This window comes from Oncorhynchus nerka, linkage group LG17, assembly GCF_034236695.1.
Source record: "Oncorhynchus nerka isolate Pitt River linkage group LG17, Oner_Uvic_2.0, whole genome shotgun sequence".
In the NCBI taxonomy this organism is placed as follows: domain Eukaryota; kingdom Metazoa; phylum Chordata; class Actinopteri; order Salmoniformes; family Salmonidae; genus Oncorhynchus; species Oncorhynchus nerka.
Genome location: NC_088412.1, coordinates 11,126,763 through 11,152,873, shown reverse-complemented (window position 1 = coordinate 11,152,873; position 26,111 = coordinate 11,126,763). Strand labels below are relative to the sequence as shown.

Genomic DNA, 26,111 nt, shown 5'->3' with positions numbered 1-26,111 from the left:
TGAGTTAAATCAGTAAATTTAAATAAATTCACTAGGCCCTAATCTATGGATTTCACATGACTGGGAATACAGATATGCATCTATTGGTTACAGATACTGGGGGAAAAAGGTAGGGGAGTGAATCAGAAAACCAGTCAGTATCTGGTGTGACCACTATTTGCCTTATGCAGCACAACACAACTCTTTTGCATAGAGTTGTTGATCAGGCTGTTGATTGTTGCCTGTTTAAATGTTGTGCCACTCCTCCTCAATGGCTGTGTGAAGTTGCTGGATATTGGCGGGAACAAGAACACACTGTTATACACGTTGATCCAGAGCATCCCAAACATGCTCAATGGGTGACATGTCTGGTGAGTATCCCGGCCATGAAAGAACTGGCACATTTTCAGCTGTACAGGTCCTTGCGACATGGGGCTGTGCATTATCATGCTGAAACATGAGGTGATGGCGGGTGGATGAATAGCACGACAATGGGCCTCAGGATCTCGTCACGGTATCTCTATGCTTTCAAATGGCCAACGATAAAATACAACTGTGTTCGTTGTCTGTAGCTTATGCCTGTCCATACTGTAACCCCACCTCCACCATGGAGCCCTCTGTTCACAACGTTGACATCAGCAAACCGCTCGCCCACACGACACCATACACGCTGTCTACCATCTGTCCTGTACAGTTGAAACCGGGTTTTATCTGTGAAGATCACACTTCTCCAGTGTGCCAGTGGCCAACGATGGTGAGCATTACTGTCAGGGTCAAGACCCTGGTGAGGATGACGAGAACATAGATGAACCTCCCTGAGACAGAGAAATTCTTCGGTTGTGCAAAAACCTACAGTTTCATATCCGGGTGGTTGGTCTCAGATGATCCCACAGTTGAAGAAGCCGGATGTGGGCCTCCTGGGTTGGCGTGGTTACACGTGGTCTGCGGTTGTGAGGCCAGTTGAACCAGTTTGTCCATATGGAAGATTTCGGGGATCTTTTATTTCAGCTCATGAAACATGGGACCAAAACTTTACATGTTGCCTTTTATATCTTTGTTCAGTGTATAAAGGTTCTCTTCAACTACCCCACAAGTTCATCACAACAAAGGTATTGCATACCCTCACATAAGCCCTCAATTCGATTCCTGGTTTTAACACACCAAGCCCTTCACTGACACAGAGATATTTAAAGAGTGCATAGTGACTGAAGGAATTGGCCGACAAAAATCTATGGGATAGTAGCCTTTAATGTCATCTGTCAATCAGGTACAGGCCTACCTCTTATTGCTTGAATAGGACGAAATATGTTCGAACACAAAACACCTCGTTGTTAGTAAAGTCAAATTAAAATGAAGGCTGTTTTAAATGAACTAAGCCTACTTAGTTTAAATTAATTAGCCTACTTTCATCACCCCTGCACTGTCCATCTCTGATTGATTGTGCTGAGGCTGCCGCTTCAACGTAATGAAAGTTATGTAAATTACTGAAACCGGGCTTATTGTGCTAAGGCTGCCGCTTCAACGTAATGAAAGTTATGTAAATTACTGAAACCGGGCTTATTGTGCTGAGGCTACCGCTTCAACGTAATGAAAGTTATGTAAATGACTGAAACCGGGCTTATTGTGCTGAGGCTGCCGCTTCAACGTAATGAAAGTTATGTAAATTACTGAAACCAGGCTTATTGTGAGGTCAATAACTCTAATAAAAGCTTCCTTTGACATTTGAGTCATTTAGAAGATGCTCTTATCCAGAGCGACTTACAGTAGTGAATTCATACATGTTTCATCATGGGCAACGAAACATAAATTATAGCAGTAACAAGCTATAAAAGTTAACCTCTGGTCATCCTCATCTTTACGCTATCAAAGTTTACCTCTGTTCATCCTCATCTTCACGCTATCAAAGTTAACCTCTGGTCATCCTCATCTTCATGCTATCAAAGTTAACCTCTGGTCATCTTCATCTTCATGCTATCAAAGTTAACCTCTGTTCATCCTCATCTTCATGCTATCAAAGTTAACCTCTGGTCATCCTCATCTTTGTTCCTTCACTCAAAACTGAACAAGACATCCGTAGTCTGCACGCACAGATGCTGCTTTCCTCGTATGGGCATTGCTGTGCTTCCTCGGTTGCTAAGGATATTTCCTTACTAGGGCTACACCACAGGAGGCCGGTGGCACCTTAATTGGGGAAGGGCGGGCTCGTGGTTATGGCTGGGGCGGAATAGGTAGAATGGTATCAAATATATTGGGCACATGGTTTCTATGTGTTTGATGCCATTCCATTTGCTCCATTCCAGCCATTATTATAAGCCGTCCTCCCCTCAGCAGCCTCCACTGAACTACACATGCGCAAACCTGCCCAACAAATATAGCCCGATTCTGGACCGATTGTCCAATCGTTCTGCTGCGGAGTTACCGCCAGGTGTATGTACTATACCGATTACTAGTTCACTACGATTTGGCTTGACTGAAACGTTAAATGTGGACTGAACCGTTACATCTAGACTGAACTGTTAAATGTGGACTGAACCGTTAAATGTGGACTGAACCGTTAAATGTGGACTGAACCGTTAAATGTGGACTGAACCATTAAATGTGGACTGAACGGTTAAATGTGGACTGAACTGTTAAATGTGGACTGAACCGTTACATCTGAACTGAACCGTTACATCTGAACTGAACCGTTAAATGTGGACTGAACCGTTAAATGTGGACTGAACTGTTAAATGTGGACTGAACCGTTACATCTGAACTGAACTGTTAAATGTGGACTGAACTGTTAAATGTGGACTGAACCGTTAAATGTGGACTGAACCGTTAAATGTGGACTGAACTGTTAAATGTGGACTGAACCGTTACATCTGAACTGAACTGTTAAATGTGGACTGAACTGTTAAATGTGGACTGAACTGTTAAATGTGGACTGAACCGTTAAATGTGGACTGAACCGTTAAATGTGGACTGAACCGTTAAATGTGGACTGAACCGTTACATCTGAACTGAACCGTTAAATGTGGACTGAACCGTTACATCTGGACTGAACTGTTAAATGTGGACTGAACCGTTAAATGTGGACTGAACCGTTAAATGTGGACTGAACCGTTACATCTGAACTGAACCGTTAAATGTGGACTGAACCGTTAAATGTGGACTGAACCGTTACATCTGAACTGAACCGTTAAATGTGGACTGAACCGTTACATCTGGACTGAACTGTTAAATGTGGACTGAACCGTTAAATGTGGACTGAACTGTTAAATGTGGACTGAACCGTTACATCTGGACTGAACTGTTAAATGTGGACTGAACCGTTAAATGTGGACTGAACCGTTAAATGTGGACTGAACCGTTACATCTAGACTGAACTGTTAAATGTGGACTGAACCGTTAAATGTGGACTGAACCGTTAAATGTGGACTAAACCATTACATCTGGACTGAAACGTTAAATGTGGACTGAACCGTTACATCTAGACTGAACTGTTAAATGTGGACTGAACTGTTAAATGTGGACTGAACCGTTAAATGTGGACTAAACCATTACATCTGGACTGAACCGTTAAATGTGGACTGAACCGTTAAATGTGGACTGAACCGTTAAATGTGGACTGAACTGTTAAATGTGGACTGAACTGTTAAATGTGGACTGAACTGTTAAATGTGGACTCAACTGTTAAATGTGGACTGAACTGTTAAATGTGGACTCAACTGTTAAATGTGGACTGAACCGTTAAATGTGGACTGAACTGTTAAATGTGGACTGAACTGTTAAATGTGGACTCAACTGTTAAATGTGGACTGAACCGTTAAATGTGGACTGAACTGTTAAATGTGGACTGAACTGTTAAATGTGGACTGAACGGTTAAATGTGGACTGAACTGTTAAATGTGGACTGAACCGTTAAATGTGGACTGAACCGTTACATCTAGACTGAACTGTTAAATGTGGACTGAACCGTTAAATGTGGACTAAACCGTTAAATGTGGACTGAAACGTTACATCTGGACTGAAACGTTAAATGTGGACTGAACTGTTAAATGTGGACTGAACTGTTAAATGTGGACTGAACCGTTAAATGTGGACTGAACCGTTAAATGTGGACTGAACCGTTAAATGTGGACTGAACTATTAAATGTGGACTGAACTGTTAAATGTGGACTGAACCGTTAAATATGGACTGAACTGTTAAATGTGGACTGAACCGTTAAATGTGGACTGAACCGTTAAATGTGAGAGGTTCTCCAATGGTTATTTAGTGCCCTACCCTATGGGCCCTGGTCAAAAGTAGTGCACTAAATAGGGAATAGGGTGCCACTTGGGATGGTCTTAGAGTAGTCTACAGGCTACAGCTAAGTAATAAGATAATGGTTACTAATCAGAATATCAAACAGAAATCTCCCTCAACAAAGTCCGCATTTTTTTGCTATCAGTTTCAGTTCGAAGCCTACCATCATCAGGGTGATAAATAACCGCAGTCATTGGCTGCATCAGAAATGGCACCCTGTTCCCTACATAGTGTACTACTATTTCGACCAAAGCTGAGAGCCCTGTGGGCCCTGTTCAGAAGTAGTGTACTACTATTTCGACCAGAACTGAGAGCCCTGTGGGCCCTGTGCCCTACATAGTGTACTACTATTTCGACCAGAGCTCAGAGCCCTGTGGGCCCTGTTCAGTAGTAGTGCATTACTTTTCGACCAGAGCTGAGAACCCTGTGGGCCCTGTTCAGAAGTAGTGTACTACTATTTCGACCAGAGCTGAAAGCCCTGTGGGCCCTGTTCAGAAGTAGTGCATTACTTTTTGACCAGAGCTCAGAGCCCTGTGGGCCCTGTTCAGTAGTAGTGCATTACTTTTCAACCAGAGCTGAGAGCCCTGTGGGCCCTGTTCAGAAGTAGTGTACTACTATTTCGACCAGAGCTGAAAGCCCTGTGGGCCCTGTTCAGAAGTAGTGTATTACTTTTTGACCAGAGCTCAGAGCTCTGTGGGCCCTGTTCAGAAGTAGTGTACTACTATTTCGACCAGAGCTGAAAGCCCTGTGGGCCCTGTTCAGAAGTAGTGCATTACTTTTTGACCAGAGCTCAGAGCTCTGTGGGCCCTGTTCAGAAGTAGTGCATTACTTTTTGACCAGAGCTCAGAGCTCTGTGGGCCCTATTCAGAAGTAGTGTACTATAAAGGGAATGTTGTGTCATTTGGTGACGCAGTCACTGATGAAGATTAAAACACAATTCAACCAGAACCAGGGACAATCATTACTATTATAGTGACAATGGGTCTGATGTCACGTGGAGATCACACAGACACACACACACACACACACACACACACACACACACACACACACACACACACACACACACACACACACACACACACACACACACACACACTGACCTCTCTGAGCGGTTCATTCAGCTCCCCCAGAATGCTCTCCTCGTCAAACATCTTGCCCTGGAAACGATGTTCGTAGTAGTCATGGACCCGCTGTCGCATGCCGGCAGGCAGCTTGTGGAAGGACATGTACTGCTCCACCTGTTTATACTGTAGACACAGAGATAATTGATTAGTTGATTGAAAGACATGTACTGCTCCACCTGTTTATACTGTAGACACAGAGATAATTGATTAGTTGATTGATTGATTGAAAAACATGTACTTCTCCACCTGTTTACACTGTACAAGACAAAGATAATTGATTAGTTGATTGATTGATTGAAAAATATGTACTTCTCCACCTGTTTATACTGTAAAAGACAGAGATAATTGATTAGTTGGTTGATTGATTGATAAACTGATTGATTGAAAAACATGTACTTCTCCACCTGTTTATACTGTACAAGACAGAGATAATTGATTAGTTGATTGATTGATTGATTGATTGATTGATTGATTGATTGAAAGACATGAACTTCTCCACCTGTTTATACTGTACAAGACAGAGATAATTGATTGATTGATTGATTGATTGATTGATTGATTGATTGATTGATTGAAAGACATGTACTGCTCCACCTGTTTATACTGTACAAGACAAAGATAATTGATTAGTTGGTTGATTGATTGATAAACTGATTGATTGAAAGACGTGTACTTCTCCACCTGTTTATACTGTACAAGACAGAGATAATTGATTAGTTGATTGATTGATTGATAAACTGATTGATTGAAAGACGTGTACTTCTCCACCTGTTTATACTGTACAAGACAGAGATAATTGATTAGTTGATTGATTGATTGATAAACTGATTGATTGAAAGACGTGTACTTCTCCACCTGTTTATACTGTAGAAGACTAAGAGGACGGGGGTGGCGTTGAGGACCACGATGCAAACAGGAAGAACAGAAAGACGTTTGTCTCAGCCTACTACTTTTAACTATCAAATCAATACAACTTATCAAACCGTTGTCAGATTTGTGTTAAAACAGGTGATGAACGTACCACTGACACAGGACAGTTCTAGTATATCCAGGTACATGGAGAAATACCGTATGTTGAGGCTCCACAGAAATACCGTATGTTGAGGCTCCACAGAAATACCGTATGTTGAGGCTCCACAGAAATACCGTATGTTGAGGCTCCACAGAAATACCGTATGTTGAGGCTCCACAGAAATACCGTATGTTGAGGCTCCACAGAAATACCGTATGTTGAGGCTCCACAGAAATACCGTATGTTGAGGTTCCACAGAAATACCGTATGTTGAGGCTCCACAGAAATACCGTATGTTGAGGCTCCACAGAAATACCGTATGTTGAGGCTCCACAGAAATACCGTATGTTGAGGCTCCACAGAAATACCGTATGTTGTACTGCAATGACGATAACCTCCAGCACACCAGTGATGTTGAGGCTCCACAGATCTCATCAGGATTGTGAACAAGTTGTCGTTTGAATCGTTTCAGTGTAATATTATCACTTTGTGTATTGAGCCTGAGAGTGCATTGTCTGAGTGTTTCAGTGAACCAGAGAGTAGCAGTTTATCATTGTCTGAGTGTTTCAGTGAACCAGAGAGCAGCAGTTTATCATTGTCTGAGTGTTTCAGTGAACTAGAGAGCAGCAGTTTATCATTGTCTGAGTGTTTCAGTGAACCAGAGAGCAGCAGTTTATCATTGTCTGAGTGTTTCAGTGAACTAGAGAGCAGCAGTTTATCATTGTCTGAGTGTTTCAGTGAACTAGAGAGCAGCAGTTTATCATTGTCTGAGTGTTTCAGTGAACCAGAGAGCAGCAGTTTATCATTGTCTGAGTGTTTCAGTGAACTAGAGAGCAGAAGTTTATCATTGTCTGAGTGTTTCAGTGAACTAGAGAGCAGCAGTTTATCATTGTCTGAGTGTTTCAGTGAACCAGAGAGCAGCAGTTTATCATTGTCTGAGTGTTTCAGTGAACCAGAGAGCAGCAGTTTATCATTGTCTGAGTGTTTCAGTGAACCAGAGAGCAGCAGTTTATCATTGTCTGAGTGTTTCAGTGAACCAGAGAGCAGCAGTTTATCATTGTCTGAGTGTTTCAGTGAACCAGAGAGCAGCAGTTTATCATTGTCTGAGTGTTTCAGTGAACCAGAGAGCAGCAGTTTATCATTGTCTGAGTGTTTCAGTGAACCAGAGAGCAGCAGTTTATCATTGTCTGAGTGTTTCAGTGAACCAGAGAGCAGCAGTTTATCATTGTCTGGGTGTTTCAGTGAACCAGAGAGCAGCAGTTTATCATTGTCTGAGTGTTTCAGTGAACCAGAGAGCAGCAGTTTATCATTGTCTGAGTGTTTCAGTGAACTAGAGAGCAGCAGTTTATCATTGTCTGAGTGTTTCAGTGAACTAGAGAGCAGCAGTTTATCATTGTCTGAGTGTTTCAGTGAACTAGAGAGCAGCAGTTTATCATTGTCTGAGTGTTTCAGTGAACTAGAAGCAGCAGAGAGTGTTTCAGTGAAGCAGTTTATCATTGTCTGAGTGTTTCAGTGAACTAGAGAGCAGCAGTTTATCATTGTCTGAGTGTTTCAGTGAACCAGAGAGTAGCAGTTTATCATTGTCTGAGTGTTTCAGTGAACCAGAGAGCAGCAGTTTATCATTGTCTGAGTGTTTCAGTGAACTAGAGAGCAGCAGTTTATCATTGTCTGAGTGTTTCAGTGAACCAGAGAGCAGCAGTTTATCATTGTCTGAGTGTTTCAGTGAACTAGAGAGCAGCAGTTTATCATTGCTCTCATAGGTTGACAGTTAACTGTTTTATAAACCTCCTGACAGCTCTATGAGAGATGTCTGAACACCAATTAATGGAATGGTGATCTCCAAAAAACTGTCCTCGCTGCAGAAATAATCTCGTTTGAATCGTTTCAGAGCAGCAGTTTATCATTGCTCTCATAGGTTGACAGTTAACTGTTTTATAAACCTCCTGACAGCTCTATGAGAGATGTCTGAACACTAATTAATGGAATGGTGATCTCCAAAAAACTGTCCTCGCTGCAGAAATAATCTCGTTTGAATCGTTTCAGAGCAGCAGTTTATCATTGCTCTCATAGGTTGACAGTTAACTGTTTTATAAACCTCCTGACAGCTCTATGAGAGATGTCTGAACACCAATTAATGGAATGGTGATCTCCAAAAAACTGTCCTCGCTGCAGAAATAATCTCCCCCGGGTAATCACAGTAATAAGGTTGTTATCAGTCAGCAGGTAGGTCATCACATGTATTGTTGTCTCGACCTTCTTGCCCTTTGTGCTGGTGTCTGTGCCCAATAATGTTTGTACCATGTTTTGTGCTGCTACCATGTTGTGTTGCTGTGTTTTCATGTGTTGCTGCCATGCTATGTTATTGTCTTAGGTCTCTATGTTGTGTTGTCTCTCTTGTCATGTGTGTTTTGTCCTATATTTTATCTTTTAATCCCAGCTGGTAGACCGTCATTGTAAATATCAATTAGTTCTTAACTGACTTGCCTAGTTAAATAAAGGTTAAATAAAAAAATAAAAAATAATTAATACGGTTGTTAGCAGTCAACGTGTAGGTCATCACATTAATACGGTTGTTAGCAGTCAACGTGTAGGTCATCACATTAATACGGTTGTTAGCAGTCAACGTGTAGGTCACCACATTAATACGGTTGTTAGCAGTCAACGTGTAGGTCATCACATTAATACGGTTGTTAGCAGTCAACGTGTAGGTCATCACATTAATACGGTTGTTAGCAGTCAACGTGTAGGTCATCACATTAATACCGTTGTTAGCAGTCAACGTGTAGGTCATCACATTAATACCGTTGTTAGCAGTCAACGTGTAGGTCATCACATTAATACGGTTGTTAGCAGTCAACGTGTAGGTCATCACATTAATACGGTTGTTAGCAGTCAACGTGTAGGTCATCACATTAATACGGTTGTTAGCAGTCAACGTGTAGGTCATCACATTAATACGGTTGTTAGCAGTCAACGTAGGTCATCACATTAATACGGTTGTTAGCAGTCAACGTGTAGGTCATCACATTAATACCGTTGTTAGCAGTCAACGTGTAGGTCATCACATTAATACGGTTGTCAGCAGTCAACGTGTAGGTCATCACATTAATACCGTTGTTAGCAGTCAACGTGTAGGTCATCACATTAATACGGTTGTTAGCAGTCAACGTGTAGGTCATCACATTAATACGGTTGTTAGCAGTCAACGTGTAGGTCATCACATTAATACGGTTGTTAGCAGTCAACGTGTAGGTCATCACATTAATACGGTTGTTAGCAGTCAACGTGTAGGTCATCACATTAATACGGTTGTTAGCAGTCAACGTGTAGGTCATCACATTAATACGGTTGTTAGCAGTCAACGTGTAGGTCATCACATTAATACGGTTGTTAGCAGTCAACATGTAGGTCATCACATTAATACCGTTGTTAGCAGTCAACGTGTAGGTCATCACATTAATACCGTAGTTAGCAGTCAACGTGTAGGTCATCACATTAATACGGTTGTTAGCAGTCAACGTGTAGGTCATCACATTAATACGGTTGTTAGCAGTCAACATGTAGGTCATCACATTAATACCGTTGTTAGCAGTCAACGTGTAGGTCATCACATTAATACGGTTGTTAGCAGTCAACATGTAGGTCATCACATTAATACCGTTGTTAGCAGTCAACGTGTAGGTCATCACATTAAGTACGTGTAGGTTGTTAGCAGTCAACGTGTAGGTCATCACATTAATACGGTTGTTAGCAGTCAACATGTAGGTCATCACATTAATACGGTTGTTAGCAGTCAACGTGTAGGTCATCACATTAATACAGTTGTCAGCAGTCAACGTGTAGGTCATCACATTAATACGGTTGTCAGCAGTCAACGTGTAGGTCATCACATTAATACGGTTGTTAGCAGTCAACATGTAGGTCATCACATTAATACGGTTGTTAGCAGTCAACGTGTAGGTCATCACATTAATACGGTTGTCAGCAGTCAACATGTAGGTCATCACATTAATACGGTTGTCAGCAGTCAACGTGTAGGTCATCACATTAATACGGTTGTCAGCAGTCAACGTGTAGGTCATCACATTAATACGGTTGTCAGCAGTCAACGTGTAGGTCATCACATTAATACGGTTGTCAGCAGTCAACGTGTAGGTCATCACATTAATACGGTTGTCAGCAGTCAACGTGTAGGTCATCACATTAATACGGTTGTCAGCAGTCAACGTGTAGGTCATCACATTAATACGGTTGTCAGCAGTCAACATGTAGGTCATCACATTAATACGGTTGTCAGCAGTCAACGTGTAGGTCATCACATTAATACGGTTGTCAGCAGTCAACGTGTAGGTCATCACATTAATACGGTTGTTAGCAGTCAACGTGTAGGTCATCACATTAATACCGCTGTTAGCAGTCAACGTGTAGGTCATCACATTAATACGGTTGTCAGCAGTCAACGTGTAGGTCATCACATTAATACGGTTGTCAGCAGTCAACGTGTAGGTCATCACATTAATACGGTTGTTAGCAGTCAACGTGTAGGTCATCACATTAATACGGTTGTCAGCAGTCAACGTGTAGGTCATCACATTAATACGGTTGTCAGCAGTCAACGTGTAGGTCATCACATTAATACGGTTGTTAGCAGTCAACGTGTAGGTCATCACATTAATACCGTTGTTAGCAGTCAACGTGTAGGTCATCACATTAATACGGTTGTCAGCAGTCAACGTGTAGGTCATCACATTAATACGGTTGTTAGCAGTCAACGTGTAGGTCATCACATTTACCAGGGTGTCCTTGACCAGAGCCCATTGCACCCTATTCCCTATATAGTGCACTACTTTTTTTACCAAGGTCCATAGGGCTCTATGGGGAATAGAGGGCCATTTGGGATGGGCCCCTTGAGGTCCATCCTATCAGTCGGTGAAGCTACGTAGAGAGTTAAGGTATGTTAAATTTCCTCTGGAGAGTAGAAGTGGACGACAGAAGATGTTTCCTCCTCCTTTCCTCTCTTCCTCACGTTCTCTCCTCTCCATCCCTCTCCCTATGTATCTCATTCACCTCTTAATGTCTCTCTCTGTTTCTCTCTCTGTTTCTCTCTCTGTTTCTCTCTGTTTCTCTCTCTGTTTCTCTCTCTCTCTCTCTCTCTCTCTGTTTCTCTGTTTCTCTCAGTTTCTCTCTTTCTCCCTCTGTTTCTCTCTCTGTTTCTCTCTCTCTCTCTCTCTGTTTCTCAGTTTTTCTCTCTGTTTCTCTCTCTGTTTCTCTCTGTCTCTGTTTCTCTCTCTCTCTCTCTCTCTCTCTCTCTCTCTCTCTCTCTCTCTCTGTTTCTCTCTGTTTCTGTCTGTTTCTCTCTCTCTTTCTCTCTCTGTTTCTCTGTTTTTCTCTCTGTTTCTCTCTCTGTTTCTCTGTTTCTCTCTCTGTTTCTCTCCTCCATCCCTCTTCCTATGTATCTCCTTCACCTCTTAATTTCTCTCTCGCTCTCTCTCTGTGTTTCTCTCTCTCACTCTCTCTCTCTGTGTTTCTCTCTCTCTCTCCTGATCCCTAGGAGGTCCATTCCTCTTGAAGTTAAACTTTTAATTGAATTTCTTGCAATGCAAGCTTCATAATTCATCTTCTTGAACTTTTATGACTTTTTCAGCATGCACTCTTTCCCTATTATATTTTATAGACCCTCTGTTATGGACCATTTCCTGACTGCAGGCTATATGCTGTGCACATACTGAATCGTTCCAGAGCAGCCAACAGCTGTCTGAAAAGCCCTTCTCTCTGCACATACCGTATGACCAATCCCAAATCAACCAGTAGCTTCAAAACACCAAGGCACTTGGTGTAGATCTGAGAGGATTGGATTGGTGTAATTAATGTGACGGTAGCTCCATATTGCCCTCTGAGGAAAGCAATGAGGAAAATTGGAATTGGCATTTCAGTTTACAACCCTGGCCGCCAGGCTCTCACTACTGAGAAGGCAAGGACAGACCTTTGGACTCAGAGTCTAGTCCAGATGCATCTTAATTTGACCCTGCTTCTCACAGTAGGAAAATAATCCTACAGCAACAGGAAATGTGAATTATTATGTGTAATAGAATTCATCTATATTTTTATAGGGTTTGATACATTTTCATTATGGCAAATCAAGTCTGACATTTTTAAGTGGAAATTACAAACTTCAGAAACCTTTTTAAACCTTGAATACAATACAATTCAGAAAATCCTCTGCTATAACAGAGATAGCCGATCTTAATTCACTCACCTTCTCCTGGTACTGCCGTCGGGAAGAGTCCAGTGACTGAATGAGAGCGGTTGCATGGCCTACAAACATGGCGTAGCAGGTGGCACCCACGATCATGCTGAGTATGGTGAGCCACACATCCGCCAGGCCCACAGGAGGGTACATACCGTACCCGATACACAGCATGTGACTCATAGCCTTGAACAGGGCATAGGAATACTGCTGGCCCCACGTGTCATTCTGCAGGAGGGAGAGGAGAGAAGGGGAATGGGAGATGAGAAGAAGAGTGAGAGAAGAGAAGGAAAGATGTTCCCAATTGCCTATGTTCCAGGAGGAACATTGGACTTTAGGAACACTGGACATTTGGAACACTGGAACAATGGATGTTTGGAACACTGGACTTATGGAACACTGGATGTTTGGAACACTGGACTTTAGGAACATTGGACTGTTGGAACACTGGAGTTCCGGAATAATGGCATTTTTTGGAACACTGGATGTTTGGAACACTGGACTTCTGGAACACTGGATGTTTGGAATAGTGATCACCATCTTGATGACCCAGCAGTCAGAAGGGAAGTCCTGTAGCATGTGGACCAGGAACTGGTGTGTGTGTGTGTGTGTGTGTGTGTGTGTGTGTGTGTGTGTGTGTGTGTGTGTGTGTGTGTGTGTGTATGTGTGTGTGTGTGTGTGTGTGTGTGTGTGTGTGTGTGTGTGTGTGTGTGTGTGTGTGTGTGTGTACTCACCACCATCTTGTTCCTGGTGACCCAGCAGTCAGAGGGGAACTCCTGCAGCATGGGAACCAGGAACTGCAGACATCCGTCCCAGTGACACAGCAGCAGCATCATAGCAATCAGATTCACAATCCTCACCATGGCACTGGCTAGGTCATAGGTCATATGGAAAATCTAGGGGATTAGAATTAGTTAAACACGTAATTGTCCTCCATGCAATGTGGATTAACAAACATTAACAGGACCTGCAGCTAGTTAAGTAACTAGACATGTACTGTATTATTTTGCCAGTGTAAACACTACTTAACACTAAACGAATGCACAATTTCAGTTTGACAATTGTGCTGCTGCTGCCTCCAATGTAATTAGCTAGTAGTGAGATTAGTAGTGAGATTAGTAGTGAGATTAGTAGTGGGTGGGGTAGGAGGTGCAGTAGGTGCTATGTGGCCGTAGTCTGTACTGGTACCCAGTGTATATTGGCCAAGCTACCGTTACTCATTGTGTATTTATTCCTTGTGTTATTATTTCTCACTAAAAAAATACCTCAGCATTGTTGGGAAGGACTTTCACTGTTAGTCGACACATGTTGTTTACCATATGCATGGGACAAATACAATGTGGTTTGATTTGAGTCCCTCTACTCATAGGCCACATCACATTGTTGTTAATCTGCCCACCACAGACCAGCAGACGGACCAGACAGCATAGCAACACTATTATAAGGGATATTTATTTTTACGTAATCATCATCTGGGACTATCATCACTATGTACTAATGGTCCTGAGGGGGTGTGGGTGTCTGTGTGGGGGGGGGGGGGATTATATTCTCTTTACAGTGGTAAAAGGTCCCACTGAGAACACTGCTAGCCTATTCTCTGCAGCCAGCAAAGTAAAGTGACAATATGCATGGTTACGTCATATCATCAATGAGTGTGGTGGCTCTTTTCAGTGTGTGTGTGTGTGTGTCCGTGCGTGTGTGTGTGTGTACATTGGATCTTAGATCCATGTCTGATGGAGTAACTGGATGTAGTTAGGGGATGGAGTTAGGGGATGGAGTTAGGGGATGGAGTTACGGGATGGAGTTAGGTGATGGAGTTAGGGGATGGAGTTACGGGATGGAGTTAGGTGATGGAGTTAGGGGATGGAGTTAAGGGATGTAGTTAGGTGATGGAGTTAGGGGATGGAGTTACGGGATGGAGTTAGGGGATGGAGTTACAGGATGGAGTTAGGGGATGGAGTTACGGGATGGAGTTAGGGATGGAGTTACGGGATGGAGTTAGGGATGGTAGTTAGGGATGGAGTTAGGGGATGGAGTTACGGGATGGAGTTAGGGGATGGAGTTAGGGGATGGAGTTAGGGGATGGAGTTAGGTGATGGAGTTAGGGGATGGAGTTACGGGATGGAGTTCAGGGATGTAGTTAGGTGATGGAGTTACGGGATGTAGTTATGGGATGGAGTTAGGGGATGGAGTTACGGGATGGAGTTAGGGGATGGAGTTAGGGGATGGAGTTAGGTGTTGGAGTTACGTGATGCTTCGTCAATTACACCTCTATTACTAAAGTCAGCACTTTGTGCAAATGCCACACACAGAGAATCTAAACTATATCAAAATACTTCATATCTGAACCAGTAATTTGTCATATCTGAACCAGTAACGTATATATATAATTGAAATTGTAAAGCAGCACATTGAAACTACAGTAGGTCTATGGTTAAGTGGTTACTATGACTGGGTTACTATGGTTACTATGCACTTGTGCACATCATTAAAGCAATTTCTCATTCCTTTGAACAAATTGCAATTGATAATGTACAAGTGTCAGCTTTTTTCCACATTATCAATTGCTCATGTCATGTTGATCAAAATATAGTAGATGGTTCTCTGTTGAATAGTCTTACCCCTCAAAACATCTAGGCATTAGTTCCTTGCATAAGCCATTACATGCAAAATTGTTGAACTATTTGTCATAAACTGTCAAGCACATTTCTATTAGACCTTTTGTACAAAAACGTGAATTGATGAATCGTGCAGGTGAAATTGACCCTCACTCATGAAGGAATGTAAAGTGTTAGTTCAACCAACAATCAACCAACCAGTTGTCTAAATTGCTTAAAGTTGCATGTCATGAAGAATCAATTGGCAAGCATAAATAGACAGACCACAACACAGAGTTGCAATTTTCCAATAATGGATGGACCAGGAAACGAACCGGGTCAACAGCCAAGAGGAGGAAGAAGAGGAGCAAGGATGCGTGGTGGAAGGCAAAACAGAGGAAGAGGCAGAAGAGGACATAGGTGCATATCTGATGACAGAAGGGCCACTATTGTAGACCATGTTGTCAATCATGGCCTTACAATGGCTGAGGCGGGTCAAAGGGTGCAGACGAATATTGGGAGATCAACCGTGTCCTCAATAGTTCAAACGTTCGAAGAGAGAACAGGTATGTCCACCAATGTACAGTGCACTGTTACTGTATATAAGCTGTATACTGTATACTTCCTACAATGCTTCATATTACAGTAGTCCACTTGTATTTCACAGCATACAGAAATATACTCTATACAGATACATACTGCACCTTACATGCACCCACCTGTATGTTTTACAGTAAAATGTGTGTTCTCATAGTTTTTGTCTCTGTGAAAGTGTGCGATGCATCACTGTATTTTTCCCCACATAGGACTGCAAGATTACCTCAAACCGGTGGCAGAGGACGCCTTTTCACACCTCAACAGGAGGAGGCTATTTGCACCATGGTGCGAGCAAACAATGCCATGAGACTCAGGGAAATACAAAGGACCATTATAGAAGACAACGATGTCTTTGAAAACATCCATACGGTTAGCATCTCAACCATTGACAGGGTGCTGCAGAGAAACCAGATGAGTATGAAATAGAGGTACCGTGTACCATTCCAAAGGAATGAGGACAGAGTTAAGGAGCTACGGTACCAGTATGTACAGGTAAAACATATATCTATGTAACTACTTTACAGCAACATTTTATAGTGATACATAGTACAGTAAGCATAAACTGCACACATTTCCATTGCTGTGGAAGGAACATGCAATATATGTACATTTTATGTCACTCTTCCTTACCAAAACAAATTCAACTGTGTGTTCTGGGATATAGCGTATAATGGAGTTGGAATCAAGTGAACCCTCTCACAACTTTGTATACGTGGATGAGGCTGGCTTCAACCTGGCCAAATGCAGAAGGCGGGGTCGGAATATCATCGGTCACAGAGCTACTGTGGATTTGCCAGGCCAACGGGGAGGAAATATCACCATGTGTGCTGCTATTTCGGAGCATGGTGTGCTAACAAATATCCCCCGTATAGGGCCATACAACACCCAGCATCTACTCAACTTTTTAGAGACTCTACAGGGCTCTCATCCCTGATGATGAGAGGGGTCTGCTTAGGGAGGATTTGCCAAAGTATGTGGTCCTTTGTGATAATGTGAGTTTCCATCGATCAAACATCATAAGGCAATGGTTTGTGACCCACCCGAGGATGCTCATAGAATTCCTCCCACCTTATTCACCATTCCTTAACCCAATTGAGGAGTTCTTTTCAGCATGGAAGTGGAAGGTGTACGATCGTCAGCCACACACACAGATGACCCTGCTGGCTGCAATGGATGCAGCATGAGAGGACATCACAGTAGACGCCTGCAGAGGATGGATAAGGCATTCCAAAAGATTCTTTCCACGTTGCATTGGAAGGGAGAATATCCGGTGTGATGTGGATGAGAATATGTGGGCCGGCAGACAGGAACGTCTGGATGTGTAGAGACAGCACAACAGTGCTGCGGGCAAAGTTGTGCCTTAGGGGTGGTTTCCTGTGTTTCTTTCTAATTTAGTTTTTTTCCCTTTGTGCCCCTTGGGTTGTCCAGTCTCTTTCAATCAATAACCCACATACAGTAATATGTAAATAGTACTGTTGAAATTGATATATGCCATAGAAGTGCAGCCTTGTGCATTTTCAATACAGTAACTGTCATCCAAACTGTAGCCTAAGTTTACATCAGGTAATACTGTCAAAGTACACAGTTACATTGACAACATGCCTAAACATTTTGACGTCCTTGTTCGTGAACAATGACTCAATGACTTATCATTCTGATGACACTGACATGATCATTGGCATGAATATTTACTGTTGAGAGATGTACTAAGGATTTTTAGTGACTGACTAGCTTTAGAAACATATCTATTGTATATTGCAGTTTGTACAAATTGTTCTGAGAAATGCACTTATTATTTTGCACATGTTAGGGATGATGTGAAAAATGCACCAAAGCGACTGAGAAAAACTGTAAACCGTACAGCCTCTACAATGAATCTACAATGAATGAGAGAGCAGATCAATGCCTTCTGTCCAGGGTTGGGTAAATTCTATTTCAATTCAGTCCATTCAATTAGTAAACTTCAATTTGGAATGTCAGTTTACTTCCAGAGTTGACTGAGTTGAAATGGAATTGATCTCAATCCTGCCCTCAAGCCCTACCTCCCAAGCCGTACCTCCTGGTGCCTCCCAAGCCCTACCTCCTGGTGCCTCCCAAGCCGTACCTCCTGGTGCCTCCCAAGCCCTACCTCCTGGTGCCTCCCAAGCCGTACCTCCTGGTGCCTCCCAAGCCGTACCTCCTGGTGCCTCCAAAGCCCTACCTCCTGGTGCCTCCCAAGCCGTACCTCCTGGTGCCTCCCAAGCCCTACCTCCTGGTGCCTCCCAAGCCCTACCTCCTGGTGCCTCCCAAGCCCTACCTCCTGGTGCCTCCCAAGCCCTACCTCCTGGTGCCTCCCAAGCCCTACCTCCTGGTGCCTCCCAAGCCCTACCTCCTGGTGCCTCCCAAGCCCTACCTCCTGGTGTCTCCCAAGCCGTACCTCCTGGTGTCTCCCAAGCCCTATCTCCGGGTGCCTCCCAAGCCGTACCTCCTGGTGCCTCCCAAGCCCTACCTCCTGGTGCCTCCCAAGCCGTACCTCCTGGTGCCTCCCAAGCCCTACCTCCTGGTGCCTCCCAAGCCGTACCTCCTGGTGCCTCCCAAGCCCTACCTCCTGGTGCCTCCCAAGCCCTACCTCCTGGTGCCTCCCAAGCCCTACCTCCTGGTGCCTCCCAAGCCGTACCTCCTGGTGTCTCCCAAGCCCTATCTCCGGGTGCCTCCCAAGCCCTACCTCAATGGCTCAGACACAAGAGGCATGTGGCAGGGTCTACAGTCAATCACGGACTACAAGAAGAAAACCAGCCCAGTCACGGACCAGGATGTCTTGCTCCCAGGCAGACTAAATAACTTTTTTGCCCGCTTTGAGGACAATACAGTGCCACTGACACGGCCTGCAACGAAAACATGCGGTCTCTCCTTCACTGCAGCCGAGGTGAGTAAGACATTTAAACGTGTTAACCCTCGCAAGGCTGCAGGCCCAGACGGCATCCCCAGCCGCGCCCTCAGAGCATGCGCAGACCAGCTGGCCGGTGTGTTTACGGACATATTCAATCAATCCCTATACCAGTCTGCTGTTCCCACATGCTTCAAGAGGGCCACCATTGTTCCTGTTCCCAAGAAAGCTAAGGTAACTGAGCTAAACGACTACCGCCCCGTAGCACTCACTTCCGTCATCATGAAGTGCTTTGAGAGACTAGTCAAGGACCATATCACCTCCACCCTACCTGACACCCTAGACCCACTCCAATTTGCTTACCGCCCAAATAGGTCCACAGACGATGCAATCTCAACCACACTGCACACTGCCCTAACCCACCTGGACAAAAGGAATACCTATGTGAGAATGCTGTTCATCGACTACAGCTCGGCATTCAACACCATAGTACCCTCCAAGCTCGTCATCAAGCTCGAGACCCTGGGTCTCGACCCCGCCCTGTGCAACTGGGTACTGGACTTCCTGACGGGCCGCCCCAGGTGGTGAGGGTAGGCAACAACATCTCCTCCCGCTGATCCTCAACACGGGGGGCCCCACAAGGGTGCGTTCTGAGCCCTCTCCTGTACTCCCTGTTCACCCACGACTGCGTGGCCACGCACGCCTCCAACTCAATCATCAAGTTTGCGGACGACACAACAGTGGTAGGCTTGATTACCAACAACGACGAGACGGCCTACAGGGAGGAGGTGAGGGCCCTCGGAGTGTGGTGTCAGGAAAATAACCTCACACTCAACGTCAACAAAACTAAGGAGATGATTGTGGACTTCAGGAAACAGCAGAGGGAACACCCCTATCCACATCGATGGAACAGTAGTGGAGAGGGTAGCAAGTTTTAAGTTCCTCGGCATACACATCACAGACAAACTGAATTGGTCCACTCACACTGACAGCGTCGTGAAGAAGGCGCAGCAGCGCCTCTTCAACCTCAGGAGGCTGAAGAAATTTGGCTTGTCACCAAAAGCACTCACAAACTTCTACAGATGCACAATCGAGAGCATCCTGGCGGGCTGTATCACCGCCTGGTACGGCAACTGCTCCGCCCTCAACCGTAAGGCTCTCCAGAGGGTAGTGAGGTCTGCACAACGCATCACCGGGGGCAAACTACCTACCCTCCAGGACACCTACACCACCCGATGTTACAGGAAGGCCATAAAGATCATCAAGGACATCAACCACCCGAACCACTGCCTGTTCACCCCGCTATCACCCAGAAGGCGAGGTCAGTACAGGTGCATCAAAGCTGGGACCGAGAGACTGAAAAACAGCTTCTATCTCAAGGCCATCAGACTGTTAAACAGCCACCACTAACATTGAGTGGCTGCTGCCAACACACTGTCATTGACACTGACCCAACTCCAGCCACTTTAATAATGGGAATTGATGGGAAATTATGTAAATATATCACTAGCCACTTTAAACAATGCTACCTTATATAATGTTACTTACCCTACATTATTCATCTCATATGCATACGTATATACTGTACTCTAGATCATCGACTGCATCCTTATGTCACTAGCCACTTTAACTATGCCACTTTGTTTACTTTGTCTACATACTCATCTCATATGTATATACTGTACTCGATACCATCTACTGTATGCTGCTCTGTACCATCACTCATTCATATATCCTTATGTACATATTCCTTATCCCCTTACACTGTGTATAAGACAGTAGTTTTGGAATTGTTAGTTAGATTACTTGTTGGTTATCACTGCATTGTCGGAACTAGAAGCACAAGCATTTCGCTACACTCGCATTAACATCTGCTAACCATGTGTATGTGACAAATAAAATTTGATTTGATTTGGTGCCTCCCAAGCCCTACCTCCTCCTACCTCTCATCTCCCTACCCCCTCCTTCCTCCCTACCTCCCATCTCCCTACCTCCTTACCTCCTCCTCCTACCTCCCATCTCCCTACCTCCTTACCCACTAACTCCCTACCACCTACATCCTACCTCCTACCTCACTACATCCTACCTCCCTACCCCTACCCATCCTACCTACCTCCCTACATCCTACCTCCCTACCCCTACCCATCCTACCTACCTCCCTACACCCTACCTTACTACATCCTACCTCCCTACACCCCACCTCACTACATCCTACCTCCCTACCCCTACCCATCCTACCTACCTCCCTACACCCTACCTCACTACATCCTACCTCCCTACCCCTACCCATCCTACCTACCTCCCTACACCCTACCTCACTACATCCTACCTCCCTACCCCTACCCATCCTACCTACTCCAAGTCTCACTTACCTCTTCCCACTGATGTATATATCTGATGAGCCTAGACAGCCGGAGCAACCTCAACAAACTCAAGATCTTCGTAAAGCGCACGATTCTCAGCGCCCGGGCCGTCTTGTAGAAGTCTGAGTCGATCCTGGTCTCCACGATGAGGAAGATGTAATCTACTGGTATGGACGAGATGAAGTCCACCATGAACCAGCTCTTCAGATATTTGATCTTGATGGTCTGTGGGTCCAGGATGATCTCTGTGTTGTCCTCCTTGACGATGCCCGTCCGGAAGTTGAGGACCAGGTCGATGAGGAACAAGGTGTCTGATATGACGTTGAAGACGATCCAGGGGGGAGTGTGCTCGTCCTTGAAGAAGGTGATGCCCACAGGTATGATGATGAGGTTCCCCACCATGAGGAACAGCATTATCAGGTCCCAGTAGAACCTAGAGAGAATAAAGAGCTTTAACAGTAGAGCTGAGAGCGAACAGAGAGCTTTAACAGAAGAACCTAGAGAGAATAGAGAGCTTAACAGTAGGACCTAGAGAGAACAGAGAGCTTAACAGTAGGACCTAGAGAGAACAGAGAGCTTTAACTGTAGAACCTAGAGAGAACAGAGAGCTTTAACAGTAGAACCTAGAGAGAACAGAGAGCTTTAACAGTAGAACCTAGAGAGAACAGAGAGCTTTAACTGTAGAACCTAGAGAGAACAGAGAGCTTTAACCATAGAACCTAGAGAGAACAGAGAGCTTTAACAGTAGAACCTAGAGAGAGGAACAGGGAGGAACCACGTAGAATTTAAACCTGGGAGAGAACATGGATGTTGATGAGGTTCCCCACCATGAGAAACAGCATAATAAGATCCCAGTAGAACCCAGAGAGAGCTTTAACAATAGAAGCTGAGAAAGCAACAGAGAGGAAACACAGAGATTTTAGAACATAAGAGAAGACAGGGAGAACCCACAGATATCTTAGAACCTGAGAGAGGACAGGGAGGAACTACAGAGATCTTAGAACCTAAGAGAGGGACAGGGAGGAACTACAAAGATCTTAGAATCTGAGAGAGGAACTACAGAGATATTAGAACCTAAGAGAGGGACAGGGAGGAACTACAGAGATCTTAGAATCTGAGAGAGGAACAGGGAGGAACTACAGAGATCTTAGAAACTAAGAGAGGGACAGGGAGGAACTACAGAGATCTTAGAATCTGAGAGAGGAACAGGGAGGAACTACAGAGATCTTAGAATCTGAGAGAGGAACAGGGAGGAACTACAGAGATCTTAGAAACTAAGAGAGGGACAGGGAGGAACTACAGAGATCTTAGAATCTGAGAGAGGAACAGGGAGGAACTACAGAGATCTTAGAAGCTGAGAGATGAAAGGATAGAACAAAGAATCAGAGAGAGAGTATAGAACAAACTCTACATGCCAACAAAATGTACGTTGTCAAAAATGGGTAAATGTACTACTATTCTATTATTCTATTATTTTGTTGGATCATGTTGTACCCCAAAATTAGTTGGTGTTAGAGCTACTAATCTCATTAGAATGCATAAGAACACCTCTCCTTTAAAATGTACGTATTCTGGTTGGAACATGTGTAACCCAAAGGGAGTTGTCCAAAACACAGAGGTGTGTGTGTATTTGTGTGGCGTGTGTGTTCATGAGGCTGTGTGCAAGATGAGTGTTTGTTGTGTATTCCAGTCCAATCTTGTGTTTTAATTACAGTAACCTGAGATTGATACACTCTCAGCCCAATATGGATCAGAGACAGAGCGAGAGAGACAGATTGATAGAGAGAGAGAGAGAGAGAGAGAGAGAGAGAGAGAGAGAGAGAGAGAAATTGAGAGAGAGAGAGAGCGAGACAGACAGACAGACAGACAGACAGACAGACAGACAGACAGACAGACAGACAGACAGACAGACAGACAGACAGACAGACAGACAGACAGACAGACAGACAGACAGACAGACAAAGAGACAGACAGAGAGACAGAGACAGAGACAGAGAGAGAGAGACACAGTGAGAGACAGAGAGACAGAGACAGAAACACAGAGAGAGAGAGAGACAGAAAGAGAGAGAGAGAGACAGAGAGAGAGACAGATAGAGAGAGACAGAGCCAGAGACAGAGAGAGAGACAGAGAGACAGGGAGAGACAGACAGAGACAGACAGAGCCAGAGACAGAGAGAGAGACAGAGAGACAGGGAGAGACAGACAGAGAGAGAGAGACAGATAGAGAGAGAGAGACAGAGCCAGAGACAGAGAGACAGGGAGAGACAGACAGAGAGAGAGAGAAAGACAGAGAGAGAGAGGGGTGCATGGTCAGCATTCTGAACCTGTGCTATGAGGATGCATGCATTAGCCAAGTTCAGCTTCCACCTCCCTATAGGTTTACCACAGTGTAAGAGCAGAATATATCTTCTAAATGGGATCTCACTTTCAAATGCTGATGATCACCGGTCATGAAAATATGATTCATTCATTAGTTCATACATTTTATAAAAAGTTATTTTAATAACCGATGGGGTTAAAATGAACTAAGCTTTAATAGCTGTGATTGGAGATTCAGTTCTACTGAAGTGGACAGCGTTGGAATCAGAAATCCAAAATTCAGCACCACATTACAGTGGACAGCGACCGTCAGACTCGCTGTACCAGACGGTCGTGGTGCTGAACTTCAGAATGCAGATGACGTCGCTGTCCACTCCAATGGTGCTGAATCCCTGAAGATAAGTCGTAACTATAACAACCTGGGATAAACACAGGAATCCCTAACCAAGACTTCCACAAAATATATGCTAATCAATGCAAGACCGTATACTGTATAATAGGTAGTAAATCTGCAAATAATTGAAATAGACTTCTCTACACCAAACATCTTTCTACAGTCACCACCAGCAGTCTCTAATCAGATTTGTGCATCTCTTACAAATGAGGTTCCCCATGTGAGCAGTTCACCCTGCACTATCAGATCAAATATAAATAGCACCGTCATGTCTACCTCTGATAAGTCTCCAAGCAAAGTGCAACAAAAACAAATAGCCCATATTAGCCTAAGAAACAAGGTTCATGAAATCCAGTGGTGGAAAAAGTACCTAATTATCATACTTGAGTAAAGATACCGTGACAGAAAATGACTCAAGTAAAAGTAAAAGTCACCCAGTAAAATTCTACTCGAGTAAAAGTCTAAAAGTATTTGGTTTTAAATATACTTAAGTATCAAAAGTAAATGTACTTTCTAAAATATATTTCCGTATCAAAATAAAAGTACAAATAACTTCACGTTCCTTATATTAAGCAAACCAGACAGCACAGTTTTCGGATAGACATTTACGGATAGACAGGGGAACACCCCAACATTCAGACATCATTTACAAACAAAGCCTGTGTGTTTAGTGAGTCTGCCAGATCAGAGGCAGTAGAGATGACCAGGGATGTTCTCTGTTTAGTGGGTCTGCCAGATCAGAGGCAGTAGAGATGACCAGGGATGTTCTCTGTTTAGTGAGTCTGCCAGATCAGATGTAGTAGAGATGACCAGGGATGTCCTCTGTTTAGTGAGTCCTCCAGATCAGAGGCAGTAGAGATGACCAGGGATGTTCTCTGTTTAGTGAGTCTGCCAGATCAGAGGCAGTAGAGATGACCAGGGATGTTCTCTGTTTAGTGAGTCTGCCAGATCAGATGTAGTAGAGATGACCAGGGATGTTCTCTGTTTAGTGAGTCCTCCAGATCAGAGGCAGTAGAGATGACCAGGGATGTTCTCTGTTTAGTCAGTCTGCCAGATCAGAGGCAGTAGAGATGACCAGGGATGTTCTCTGTTTAGTGAGTCTGCCAGATCAGATGTAGTAGAGATGACCAGGGATGTTCTCTGTTTAGTGAGTCCTCCAGATCAGAGGCAGGAGAGATGACCAGGGATGTTCTCTGTTTAGTGAGTCTGCCAGATCAGATGTAGTAGAGATGACCAGGGATGTTCTCTGTTTAGGGAGTCTGCCAGATCAGAGGCAGTAGAGATGACCAGGGATGTTCTCTGTTTAGTGAGTCTGCCAGATCAGAGGCAGTAGAAATGACCAGGGATGTTCTCTGTTTAGTGAGTCTGCCAGATCAGAGGCAGTAGAGATGACCAGGGATGTTCTCTGTTTAGGGAGTCTGCCAGATCAGAGGCAGTAGAGATGACCAGGGATGTTCTCTGTTTAGTCAGTCTGCCAGATCAGAGGCAGTAGAGATGACCAGGGATGTTCTCTGTTTAGTGAGTCTGCCAGATCAGAGGCAGTAGAGATGACAAGGGATGTTCTCTGTTAGGTGAGTCTGCCAGATCAGAGGCAGTAGGGATGTTCTCTGTTTAGTGAGTCTGCCAGATCAGAGGGAGTAGGGATGTTCTCTGTTTAGTGAGTCTGCCAGATCAGAGGCAGTAGGGATGTTCTCTGTTTAGTGAGTCTGCCAGATCAGAGGGAGTAGAGATGATCTCTTGATTATACCTTTATTTAACTAGGCAAGTCAGTTAAGAACAAATTCTTCTTTTCAATGATGGCCTGGGAACAGTGGGTTAACTGCCTTGTTCAGGGGCAGAATGACATATTTTGACCTTGTCAGCTCGGGGATTCGATCTTGCAACTTTTTGGTTATTAGTCCAACGCTCTAACCACTAGGCTACCTGCCTCCCCATATGTGCGTGAATCGGAAGATTTTCCTGTCCTGCTACGCATTCAAAATGTACTATGGCTACAGGTTCACCTGCCTCACCTAAAGCCCATTCTGGTGGGAAGCTGCTATAGACCACCAAGTGCTAACAGTCAGTATCTGGATATCATGTGTGAAATGCTTGATAATGTATGTGATATCAACAGAGAGGTATATATTTTCTGGGTGACTTAAATATTGACTGGCTCTCATCAAGCTGCCCACTCAGGAAAAAACTTCAAACTGTAACCAATATGCCTGTAACCTGGATCAGGTTGTCAGTCAACCTACCAGGGTATTTACAAACAGCACAGGAATGAAATCATCCACATGTATTGATCACATCTACACTAATGCTACAGAAATCTGCTCT

At 44.1% G+C, this 26,111-nt stretch overlaps 1 protein-coding gene across 1 annotated transcript in view; it reads right to left on the bottom strand.

Moving 5' to 3' along the window:
* LOC115144670 (potassium/sodium hyperpolarization-activated cyclic nucleotide-gated channel 3-like) overlaps window positions 1-26,111 on the bottom strand; it is a 59,058-nt gene that overhangs the window by 12,208 nt on the left and 20,739 nt on the right. Inside the window, 4 exon segments of the mRNA XM_065002771.1 lie at window positions 5,371-5,517; window positions 12,663-12,881; window positions 13,388-13,549; window positions 21,086-21,509. Of these exon segments, the coding sequence (XP_064858843.1) occupies window positions 5,371-5,517; window positions 12,663-12,881; window positions 13,388-13,549; window positions 21,086-21,509 (952 nt within the window).